The sequence below is a fragment of the Nannospalax galili genome, unplaced genomic scaffold (assembly GCF_000622305.1).
Source record: "Nannospalax galili isolate Female #2095 unplaced genomic scaffold, S.galili_v1.0 scaffold342, whole genome shotgun sequence".
NCBI lineage: Eukaryota > Metazoa > Chordata > Mammalia > Rodentia > Spalacidae > Nannospalax > Nannospalax galili.
Genome location: NW_008349359.1, coordinates 1287745 through 1299764, shown reverse-complemented (window position 1 = coordinate 1299764; position 12020 = coordinate 1287745). Strand labels below are relative to the sequence as shown.

General features: G+C 49.6%; 1 protein-coding gene across 1 annotated transcript in view; it reads right to left on the bottom strand.

Annotated features, from left to right (window-relative positions):
* Positions 1-483: 483 nt before the first annotated feature.
* The window catches only part of Tyro3 (TYRO3 protein tyrosine kinase), an 18318-nt gene continuing 6781 nt past the window's right edge, over positions 484-12020 (bottom strand). Inside the window, exons 6-18 of the mRNA XM_008846800.3 lie at positions 11386-11563; positions 10210-10355; positions 9569-9713; positions 9069-9198; positions 8886-8986; positions 8531-8626; positions 8146-8226; positions 7148-7240; positions 6650-6771; positions 6167-6276; positions 5881-6040; positions 5512-5648; positions 484-1938 (exon numbers count right to left, since the gene is read on the bottom strand). Of these exons, the coding sequence (XP_008845022.1) occupies positions 1566-1938; positions 5512-5648; positions 5881-6040; positions 6167-6276; positions 6650-6771; positions 7148-7240; positions 8146-8226; positions 8531-8626; positions 8886-8986; positions 9069-9198; positions 9569-9713; positions 10210-10355; positions 11386-11563 (1872 nt within the window). The 3' untranslated portion in view covers positions 484-1565. The remainder of the gene's footprint in view (positions 1939-5511; positions 5649-5880; positions 6041-6166; positions 6277-6649; positions 6772-7147; positions 7241-8145; positions 8227-8530; positions 8627-8885; positions 8987-9068; positions 9199-9568; positions 9714-10209; positions 10356-11385; positions 11564-12020) is intronic.

The following is a 12020-nucleotide window of genomic DNA, read 5'->3' as shown; positions in this document are numbered from 1 at the left end:
CATTTTGGCATGTCTTTCCAGACTTTTCTCTATGTTGAAATGCTTCATTTTTTATATGATCTGGAAGTTAAAACAAGCAAACATTTAAGAGACAAAGCCTTGGGCTGGAGATGTAGCTGGGTTGGTGGAGTGCTTGCCTAGTATGCATGATGCCCTGGGTTAGATCTCCAGCACCAAATAAGCCAAGTGTGGTGGTACATACCTGTAATCCCAGCAGTCAGTAGAAGCAGGAGGATTAGAAGTTCAAGGTCATCCTCAGATGTACAGCAAGTTTAAGGGCAGACTGGCTTACAAAAGACCTGGTCTTATAATAAAAAGGTAATCCCAGTACTCTGGAAGTAGAGGCAAGAGGATCAGAGGTAGAGGCAGGCAGATATCTGTGAGTTTGATGCCAGCTTGGTCTATATAGTGAGTTCTAGGCCAGCTAAGGCTACAGAGTGAGACCCTGTCTCAAAACACAAAGTAAAACAAAAAAGACAAATCTTGACTTTAATTTTCAATTTTATTTCTGTTTTAAAATAGCAATTTAACAGCTTGGAAATGTCCCTAACAGCAAGGGCCTGCTATGTATATTTCAGGAGATACCTCCAGTTGGGGATGGGGTCCAGGCTCCTGGAACTTCTCTCACCCACACCAGCCATCAGGCTTATTCTCTCTCTAGAGATTTGGGACAGAAGAGGGTGTCCAGTTAGAGGGAAGGGTGGGCCTAAGGGTCACCATGTAGAAGGGCTGGGCTCAGACACAATTGCCTTTGTTAGTCTTGGGATATTTAGGGACATGGTAGCATGCTCAAACAGACTGTGGGAGGCTTGGAGTGGTACTCCTGAACTCCTCCCATCTCACTCACTCCTGGGCCAGCCCCTCAGCACCCCTTCTGCCTGCCCAGGCTCAGAGTGTACTGCCTCTAGAAGATGGGCCTCTGTAGCCTGTGGTACTCCCACATGCCTTAGAGGGGCCCAGACAGCTCCATGCCTGGCAGGGTGGAGATCAGGAAGGTGATGAGGAGCGTGTTCCACCATCTCCTGCCACAGGGTTTTGAAACCCGAGTGTGCTAATCCCTTCCTAACTCTCACCTAAAAGGGAACAGTACAAGGACATCTCTTTGTGACTTAGAGGGGCAAACCTGGCATTTAAACCCAAGTGTGGTGGGCATTGCTGGGCCTCCCAGTTGGAGGCAGCTCCATGCATGCACTAAAGCAGCAAGGGCAGCTCAGCCAGGAGGGTAGGGGCCCACAGGGCTGGATCTACCCCCCAACTGCCATCCACACCATGGTACCCATGGAAAAGTAGCCACCACCCCCTTGCCAGCTGCCTGAATTCAGGCAACCAGGTCTAGCTCACCTTCTCCAAGCCAAGGCCTGAACTAATGCCAGGCTGGCCAGAGTGGCTGCAGGAAGAACTGGGATTGGGCAATTTGGTCAGTCCAGGTACCAGCACAGCTTGGGAGGGCTACCACAGGAGCCTCCATACCTTGCTGCCTGGGCTGGGGTCAGACTGGGCTTAGTCAGCCAGCACAGTAGCCAGCAGAGCCAGGTGGATGGCCCCAGCTGCCTTCTGCCTGTGTGTTAACAGCTACTGTGGGGCAGTAGCCCTTGCTGCAGCAGCAGCAGCCTCTGGGTCTCGTTGAGGGGGCTTTCTGGCTGCTGCTCCACCTGTCCCCCAGGGCTGAAGATGTACCGACAGTCACTGGGGATGCCACCTACTGCCCCCATGCCATTGCCATCCCCTGCCTCACTGCTGGATTGCTCCCTGCAGGGCAGCTCCAGGCTTCCTCCCTCAGTAGGCTGCTCAGCTCTCTCAATGTTGATGTACAAGGGGTCCTGGCTGGTGGACAGCACAGACAGGTGGCCTAGAATGTTCTCCAGCTCCATTCGCAGGCATGTGAAGCTTGGGCGTTGCTTTGGGTCAGCACTCCAGCACTGGTACATAAGATCATATCTGAGACAGAAAGAATAAGGGGAGGAAGTGGCACCAAAGCAGAGGCCCCTTAGTCATATGGCACTGGGACTAGAAAAAAAGATTATTTACCACATTAGTATATAAGACTTACTATACAACAGGCACCATTTTAAAGTATTTTACATTTACTAAATTATTACATTTATTAAATTTTGTGTGTGTGTATGTACACACGCCACAGCAGGCATATAGGTCAGAGGATAACGTGTGGGAATCAGTTCTCTCTTTCTACCATGTGGGTCCCTGGGGATCAAACTCAGGTCGTCAGGCTTGACAGCAAGTGCTTTTACCTGTTGAGCCACCTTGCCAGCCCTACATTTACTAAATTATTTAATTTTTAAAACATATATGAAATAAGGCAGTTCCTATTTTGCAAATGTGGAAAATGAAACATGGAGAGGTTAAGAACTTTGACCTAAGTTATACAGGTAGCAAGCAATAGAGCAGGCTGGTGTGGTGACACACACCTATTATACCAGCACTAGGGAAGCTTGAGGCAGGACATTACCACCAGTTTTGAGGCTGGCCTAGGCTACAATCCCAGTACCAGGCCAGCAAAAGCCACATGGCAAGACCCTATGTCACAAAATGAAAAACTTTTGGGCATGATAGTACACACCTTTTATCCCAGCACACCACTTAGGAGGCAGAGGCAGGCAGAGCTCTATAAAGTCAAGGTCAGCCTAGTCTACATAGCGAGTTCCAGGGGAGCCAAGGATACATAGTGAGACCTTGACTCCCCCCCCCAAAAAAAAAGAGAGGAGATGGTTCAATGGTTAAGAGCACCTGCTGCTTTTCAGAAGACCTGGGTTTGGTTCCCAGAACCTCATAACATACCCATAATCCTAGTACTCAGGAAGTAGAAGCAGGAGACTCTGAAGTATAAAGTAATCCTTTCCTACATAGTTACCTTGAGGCCACCCTGGGATACATGAGACTATGTCTCCTCATATCAAGAAATCCCCTTGGGGTTGGGGATTTAGCTCAGTGGCAAGCGCAAGGCCCTGGGTTCGGTCCTCCAAAAAAAAAAAAAAAAAAAAAAAAAAATCCCCTTATCACAGACACAAAGAAATGGAGCTATAATTTGAAGTCATATGGCTGGCTCCCAAGTTTCTTCTGAACTGTCTCAGGAGGAGAAACTTAAAGCACATCTTGCACAAAACAGCCTGGAGTCTGAGTGGTTTCTTTCTTTGTGGTGCTGGTGGTACTGAAGAATCTAGGGCCTCATGCATGTTGGCCAAGCACTCTACCACTGAGCTACATATACCCCAGCTCTGGAGTCACAGTTACCCTTCTAGGGATGGACTTGCACATCCCTTTTTGTCAGTCCACATGAGGTAGTATCCGTGACAGAATGCTTATGTGCTCATTGCTCTGGGGTAACCCCAAAAATCTGAGGAAAGTTTTCAGCCCTCTTTCTCTGGCAGGAATACTTTTTCTCCCACTATTTTGCCAACTTTACCAAGTCTCTGATGCATATCACTGTTTCTAAGGCTTGACTTAAAAACAAGCACAATTTGTGCATGTGCACACATACCCTAATGGGAAGGGTCTGAGATACAGTGCAATTGGAGCACATTCCTGACTTTTGCCCATAACAAAGACCCAAGCACTGCCTCACAAACCAGTTCTCCTGAGAGTCACCCCCAGTGGCAGGAGGAATCACACCAGACCCTAGACAGGCCGTGGGAATGCTCCAGGGCCAGGGGTATAAGGCCAGACAGGGACACATTCTCAAGGCTGTGCTAGAAGCCAACTGGCACCTTTCCACCAGGCTGCCTGGTAGGAGGCCAGTGTCCGCCCACCCTTCATTGACAACATCAGTTCCCAGCCTGGGAGGAGGCTGAGCCAGGGCCTGTCCCTACTGCTCCTCAGAGCTTCAGGTGCAGGTAAGGACTGGTGCTGGCTATAGTCAGAGACCTAAGCTTCCAGTCTCCACGAGGCCCTGAGTTCTGTTGAATGAAGAGGCAGGAAGGGCTGGTTCCTGCACTCAGACTTCCACCTAAGGTCTTGGGTGAGGGGCTGGGTTATAGCTTAGTGGTTGAGCACTGGCCTAGCATATACAAGGCCCTGAGTTCAATCCCCAGCACCACAGAAAAAGAAAGAATAAGGTGCTAGGTGAGGCGCCCAAAGCCTAGGCTCCAGGCTTTAAATCCATGCACCTAAGAAGAATGCCACCATTCAGGCTCAGCTTTCCTCCGCCTGTTCATGGCTGTGACACTCTGCAGGGCTAACTCAGAAGCAACCAAAGGAACACATATTCCCCAGGACCACTCAGAGTGACTCCTTTCCAATGGTGCTAGCAAAGGTCCTTTGGGGGCCGGGGTTACCCTGCCTTGGATGGAGTCAGGAAATAAAATTAGAAGACCAATCACAGTTTCATGGTCGAGAGCACAAACTCTAAAACCACAAGGATCTAGGTTCAAATACCAACTTATTCACATAATAGTTGTTATGACCTTGGTCATGTTACCTAACCTCTTTAATCCTGGTTCCTCATGTGAAAACTGAGATAATGAGGCTTTTCCTTATAGGGTTAGAGGAAGATTCCCTGAAAGAACACTAAAAGTGCCCAGCTAAGGTCAGTGACAATTACATCATCTTGCCACAAGGATTTGTAAACACTACCGTGGGAGGAACCACCTCACCTTGTTCCCTGGGACTTTGGACTTGCAGTAAAGAAAGGAGGTGGTTCTTCCCAGGATCTCAGGTCCCTTCTATTCCTTCAAGCAGAAACCAAGACCAAGAAAAGAACCCAAATCCCTTGGGCCTCTCCCTCCTGGCCAAAGACAGTAAGAGGTTTTCTGGGGCCGTGTACAACCCTGTGTGAAGGGAAAGCATGCTCAAGCCAGGTTTTCAGACAAGCTAGGTTTCCCAAAAGGAGACAGGAGTGGGGAGGTAACAAGGAAACCTACACTGCTGCCCAGCTCTGGACTCTCAGTGCTTGGAGTTCCTCACTCTCATTAGAAACTGAAGAAAACAGTGATAGGAAAAGGCTGGAGCAAAAAAATATGGGCTGGGAGTCAGGCATGATGGTTCATTGTAATTGCCAGCACTCAGGAGGCTAAGACAGAGAGGATCAACAGTTTGTGGCCAAGCCGAACTGCTTACAGAAACTGTCTTAACCACCTACAGCCCCTAATTAGAAGAGATGGGATGGGATGGAACAGGGCAAAAGTAAACAGAGAGCCTATGGATAAACAGTAAGAATGGGTAGAGGTCAGTCTTCATTCTTAACTACAAGAACCCAAAAGAAAAACCAGCTGGGTGTGGTGGTACATGCTTTTGATCCCAGCACTTGGGAAGCAGAGACAGGTGGAGCTCTGTGAATTTGAGGCCAGCCTGGTCTACATGACTTCCAGGTCAGCCAGTGATACATGGTAAGACCCTGTCTCAGAAACAAACAAACAAACAAAAAATTAAAAGAATAAAACAAAAGTCCTGTGGTAATTTAATTCTAAGCTCCCCCTGGGCCAGCAGCTGTAGTGGCAGCCATTAGCCACAGTCCCAGATTCATGTTTCCTTCCACAACCCCCTTCACAGGATACTCACATGTCCTCCATACACTCCGGAGGCTGTTTCAGGCGGTTCCCGCCAATGAGGTAGTTGTAAATCTCAGCATTTTCAATGCCAGCATATGGCGTCTGCCCACGAGTCATGATCTCCCACATGGTGACTCCAAAGGCCCACTGATACGGAACCAGGGTTGGGAGAAGAGTGTCACTGGGCTTCCTGAGCCAAGCATAGCCACAGCTTTGGGGCAAGCATATCTTGGGGTCTTGGGATTCAGGGGCCTTATAAGTAGGCAATCAAAGCTCAGAGAGCAGATTTGGCCTGGCCCTTCAGGGTCCTATAGGTCTACCCCAACACTAGTGTCCCCCACAGACATATAACCAAGCTTCATTGTGCTACCATGCTCACCACATCACTGTGTACAGTATACAAGTTGTCAGCCAGGCTCTCCAGGGCCAGCCACTTGACAGGCAATTTGGAGGCACAGCCCTGACGATAGTAGTCTCCACTGTAGATTTTCCGCGAGAGTCCAAAGTCGGCCACACACACTGTCATGTCTTCTGCCAGCCTGAGAGGAGTGTTGTTGGTCAGGGTCAGCCTTCTCCATGTTCACAGCCTCACTAATGCCACGCTATCCCCATGCATAGCAGATACACTAGCTGTCTCTCACCCACAAGCCCGCCAGAATTCCTACATGCAATTTCGAGCGGCCAGGTCTCGGTGGATGAAGTTCCGGGAACTCAGGTACTCCATGCCACAGGCAATGTCCACCATGAACCGGACCAGGGTCTGGAGGGGCAGGTTCTGGTAGACAGACAGGGCAAGCTCAGGCTGTACCTGCCCATACAGCTGGGGCAGGATGAATGGGGTTCCCTGGCCAGAAAGTCTAAAGACTGTCATAAGAATCACTGAAAGAAAGGAAAGGGCCTTTCAAGGAAGCTTTGGCAAATCTAAGAAAGAGCTGGAGAATCAAGTAGCCCTCTTCAAATAGGAGCGTGTCTGGCCTAAAATTCCCAGCAGGGCTTCAGAAGGGAAAATGAAGCCAGTTTAAAGACAGTGAGACTCTGACTCTTCCCTTTCCCAACCAGCTCCCTAAATTCTGCCCACCAAGCCCCTTCTCCCCCAGGGTCTTTGTCACACCCATTTCTTCCTGGCCACTCCTATCTGGGGCACTCACAAAAGGGTTCTCTCCAATTCTGGAGGCAAGCAGGAAGGCGTGTAAGTCTCCATGCTTCATGAAGGGCAGGATGACCATGGGGATGGGGAGACGGCCTTTAGCCCTGCTCCGGAGGCTCACCCCTGGGAGACAAAGGAGAATCAGGAGCTGGGCACATAAAGGCCAAAAGATAGCTCAGGTATCTACCCATCTCTAGGGCTGGCTCTGCTACCTCTTTTCCTGTGGGTTCCACTCCTGCCTAGGGACTACCCCAGGGCTCTGGCTGCTGCTCCCTGCTCCTAGTGCATCTTCTCTGCTCCCTCCTCCACCCACAGGAGCAGTTTCCATATGGAAGGTCTCTCAACAAACTGCCTTACAGCCAGATTTTAGCCAGGATCTAGTTTGCTACCTGCTTATTCTCAGGGTAAATCCGAATTTCTCTCTCCCAGGCTGCCCTCTCAAGTTGGTGGAGCATATTTTTAGTCCTATGTTATATCTGCCTCCCCCAAATGGGCTCACCAACAAGCTTGGCCACGTGTGGATGGTCAAACTCCTTCATGCAAGCTGCTTCCCTGAGGAACTCTTCTATGTCGCTTGAGGCAATGATGTCAGCTGGGAGAAAGGATGGGGGAGGAAATGAAACAAGATTGAACTCTTTCCAAGACTCCAACTCCTCCCAAGACTCCAAAGTCCTGTCCTTCAGAAGCTAGGAGCTTCACAGAGGACAGGAAAACAGCTTAACTATGATTAGGTGACACTGGGAAACCGCCAGGATGTGGTGCCATCCAATAATTTCTCTACTTGCTAATGTTTCCATTTCACTCTTTTTTTTCCATTTGTTTGTTGAGACAGGGTCTCATTATGCCATTTAGTCTGGCCTCAAGCTTGTGATCATTCTGCCTCAAGCCTCCCAAGGAATTACCACTCTAGGCTTGATTTGTTTTTTTGTTTTTTGAGACAGGGTCTCCCTGTATGTAGCCCCAGCTGGCCTGGAACTCACTATGTAGACCAGGCTGGCTTTGAACTCACAGAGATGCTCCTGCCTCTGCCTCCCAAGTGCTGGGATTAAAGGCATGCACCACCATGCCCAGCTTATTATTATTATATTTTTTTTGTAGCTCTGGCTGGTCTGGAACTTACCATGTAGCCCAGGCTGGCCTCAACTTCCCTTTCTCAGCCTCCCCAGTGCTGAGATTATAGGCATGAGCCACCATGTTTGGCCTTTCCCTTTGATTTTGACAGCCCGGGAGCTCAACTAAGCACATCTGTATTCACCCAGGAATGAACTGTGAGGACAGTCATAGCTCACAGCAGAGAGCAAAGCTGGGGCACGAATCTTTGTGTGGGTTTATGCTTCTGAATTATTCACATGGTACAGGCAGCATCCCTGTTAGTGCTGACTAGCTCTTCTTGGGAAACCTTGGGCCAGAGCAGAACCTGCTCTAGGATCAGTCACCCTCCTCACCCTCCTCCTCAACATGAGGTCCTCAGGAAACAATCCCTATTGTCTAACTTACCTTTCAGCATCTTCACAGCCACTTTCACAAAGGAGCCATCGTCCTGCTTCAGCTGGGCTTCCCGCACTGACCCAAACTCTCCTAGGAATGAAGATAATGAGGGGGAGTCTCTGTGACCTCCAGGTCCCTTTTCCCTTCACTCTCAGATGACCCTCCAAGGGGTCAAAAAATCATCAACCTCTAAGGCTGCTGGAGGAGACCATGTTGGAAATGGCTCCCTATCCTCCCAACCCCGATTCCTTATAACATCCCCAAATCAGGTATCTATAAGCATATTTTGTTTATAGGAGCTGACACAAATTCACATCCTCAAGTGACAAGAACAACCAAACCCAATCAGAGAAGGCACATTCATGACAGTGCTGCACATGTACTGCCCACACACCTTTACCCAACATCCGGCCCAGAGTGAACTGCTGCTCTGGGATGAGAACATCCTCCAGCTTGTCCTTTAATTCATCGCTGATGCCCAGGCTGTCCACTGCAGGGAGATGAGAATGAGGTGCTACTGTCAAATCTAAACCCTAGCCTGCCATCCCTACCAGATTCCTGCCCTCAGCACACAGAACCTGGCTCTCCCACAGCTGGGTGGTTAGCTCTACCAGGCAGGTCTGTGTGTCTTTTTCATTACTCTAGGACTCACTCCAGTCCAGCTGCATTGATTAGACTGAGTTGGTAAAAGAATGCAGGTATGGACACAGGACAGTGCATCTCTCCCCCCATGACCCTCCACTACTCACATGTGGCCTCGATGCGTTCAGGTCTTTCTCGATTGAAAGACCGGGCTGCCCGGAAGTGTACAGCTGGCTCCCCTCGGGCCATGACACTGTCAAAGGCTTGCCTAAAGGGAACCCAGGACTCAGGGTCAGTTAAAAGGCCTTCTGCTACCACTTGCATCTCCTTCCCCAGCCCCACTTCCTTACCCAAACCGTGTCTCCTTTCTCCTCTTTCGAAGTAGGATGAGGGCCAGGGCAGCAGCAGTGATCAGGGCTGTGAGCACACCTAGGACCACAGGCACCCAGGATGTGCGGCTGTGGGGAGGGCCCTGTTGCCCTGCAGTAGGGAAGGGCAGTGTTATGAGCCAAGGTATCCTTTTAGAACTTTTTCAGGATGGCCATCTAGCCTTGTCAAAAAGACATCCTTAGTCAAGAAGTGTGCTATGTTAAAGAGACTCCTGAGACCAAACCAAGTTTCTAGCTGGACTGTGACAGGGTCTGGCTGTTGTGACCTAATCACTGTTGTGATTAAAGATTTAAAAACAAGATATGAATAACTACCCTGGTCTCAACTGCTTCTCTTGTGAGATTATGGGGTTGTACTGAGAAGGAAAGTGCCACCAGCTTCTTCCCACCATTCTGTGCTACCCTTGAAAACCTTAATCTCTTATCCATCCCAGTCTGCCCATCCCTATCCCACACCTCACCTGCATGGTCATGAGAGGACACCACCAGTGGCTGACTCCAGGGCCCATAGCCAATTGCATTGGACACACACACACGCACAATCAGGTCCTTCTGGGGATCCCAGGCTGTTAGATTGGCCCTGGTCCCCTCCACTGTCAGCTCATCCTGCAGTCAGGAAAAGCCCCACACCACATTGATCCAGAGGAAGCCTCCAGCAGGGGTAGGAGGGGAAAAAAGTCCACAAGGACTCAGAAGCCTAAGGCTGCTGTGAGTGCTAAGGGCTGGGAACACAAACTCTGGGACTCATCACATTCCTGCTCCAGGCTGTAGGGAAGAGGCCTCACAGAACATAAACAAGGCTTATCACCAGAGGGGGGATGAGAGAAAGCTGGGCTGGGAACAAAGCCTTATCTATGCCTTCCCCCAGTACCAGCAGGGATAGGCTTCCAGTTTTGCATACAAAGTGGCCACAGGGTAATCCCAGCAGCAGACAATCCAATGAGCTAGCCTAGCTAGGAGGTAGAAGAGTGCATTCCCTGGGGCTGTGGGAGGCCCTGGCCCAAGAGGGACTTTCAAAAGCTCTCCAAGGCCTCAGAAGGAGGGGGCTGAAAGTAGGGAAAGTAGGGAAAACAGAGAAAGTAGAAGATCCTGTCTTTCTTACCTGGGTTCCATTGTCTTGGACCCAGGACAGCTTATAAGGTCCCAAGGGGCCTTCCCAAGGACCCTCAGGGATCACTTCTTCCCATTCCAAGATAAGGCCTGAGTGGGTTCGGATGGCATGGAGGTTCTGGGGAGCGATGGTAGGAGCTGTAACCAAGAAAAGAAAGTTGCAAACCCTTCTTCGCACTGCCATTCTATACAAACTAAGAGCTAAGCAGCTGAGTGAGCAGCAGATAGGAGAAGGGCTGGTCTAGTTCTCACAGCTCTAGATGCTGGGCAGGATAGCAGCAGCTGGGGCCCACACTGGCAGTGTAGCTAGGGCACTGCTTCTCTCCTCCCCCTCCTCACAACCCAGCCAGCCTCCCTGGAACTGCCAGAAAACTAATTCTAAGCGAGTTAAGTGCCTTTGCACTTTCTGTATCCTTACCTTGCTGTACTTTCCCCCAAATGTTTACATGTCTTCTTCCTGATCCTGAAGATTTCACTCACATCTCTTTGATGCCCAGGTAGGCCCACAGCCCAAGGGCCATATGAATGTGACCCAACACAAAATTGTAAACTTAAATAAAGATGAGATTTTCTTTGGGGGGTGGCCTTTTTGAGATAGGGCCTCCCTATAGCCACGGATGGCCTGAAACTCACTCCATAGACCAGGCTGGCTTTGATCTCAGAAATCTGCCTGGCTTCTGCCTCCCTAGTACTGGGATTAAAGGCATATGCCACCATGCCTGGCTCCAGATATTTTTTTTGGTAACTCAAACAATTCTCAAGCATAAATTTGATAAATGACCTGTGTCACAATGTCAAAGGCTGGCCACCCATGCAGGTTTTTTTTTTCTCTTTTAGAGGTGCTAGGGATTGAACCTAGGCCCTCCTGCATGCTAGACAAATGCTCTACCACTGAGTTTTATCCAAGCCCTCTTTAAAGGGTTTTCCTTGTCTATCCTGGAGTACTCTTAGCACACTATCCCACCTTTTCCAGTTGGCTTATCTGTTTCACCATAAGAGCTGATACAGAATGGTATACAGTGGCATGCAGCAGGTGTCCAATAATATGTTGGCTGCATGATATCTGAACTTCCCTTTCAGGAAGCCCTTTTCAATCAACTTCATTCAAAACTCTAGCTATCCTCCCCCTTCCTCTCTGGTCCTGCCCCTCCTGCTCTAAGCCCCTTACCTAGGCCCTTTGTCTGAAAGGGCACCCAGTCAGCATAGGGAGAGGGCCCCAAGGCGTTGGTACAGCGCACCCTGAGGCTGTAGTTGGTGGCAGGGACCAGGTCCCGGAGCAAACAGGTAAAGGGTGGCACTGGGACCACAACAGCCAGGACCTCCCAGTCTCCTGGGGCCTGTGTTACCTTCAGAAAAAGCAGAAAAGCAAAGAAGAGATGACATAGGGTAAGGAGATTCCTAAGGCCCAAGAGATAAGAGGGGACAGGTATGGCATAGGAGTTTGAACAAATGTTTTCCCTAAGTCTATCAGCAAACACTTGAAATCCACTCCTTCCACCTGTCCTCCTACCCCAAGAACATACCAGGTTCTACATCTCTGGCCTTTGCAGATGGTGCTCTTTTTGCTTGGAATGACCTGCTGTTCCTAGCAAAGCCCTACCCATTCTCTGAGACTGAGCTACAAGCAAGGGGTATAGCTCAGTGGTAGAATACCCATGGGCAAGTCCCCAGAAAGTGTCACTTTCTTGATGAAAGCCTCCAGAAAGCTACTCCAGAAAACTCTTGTCTTCTCTCTGTACTTAACTTTTTTTTTTTTTTTTTTGGTTTTTTTGGGAAGGGGTCCCCCTTTACCCCCAGCTTCCC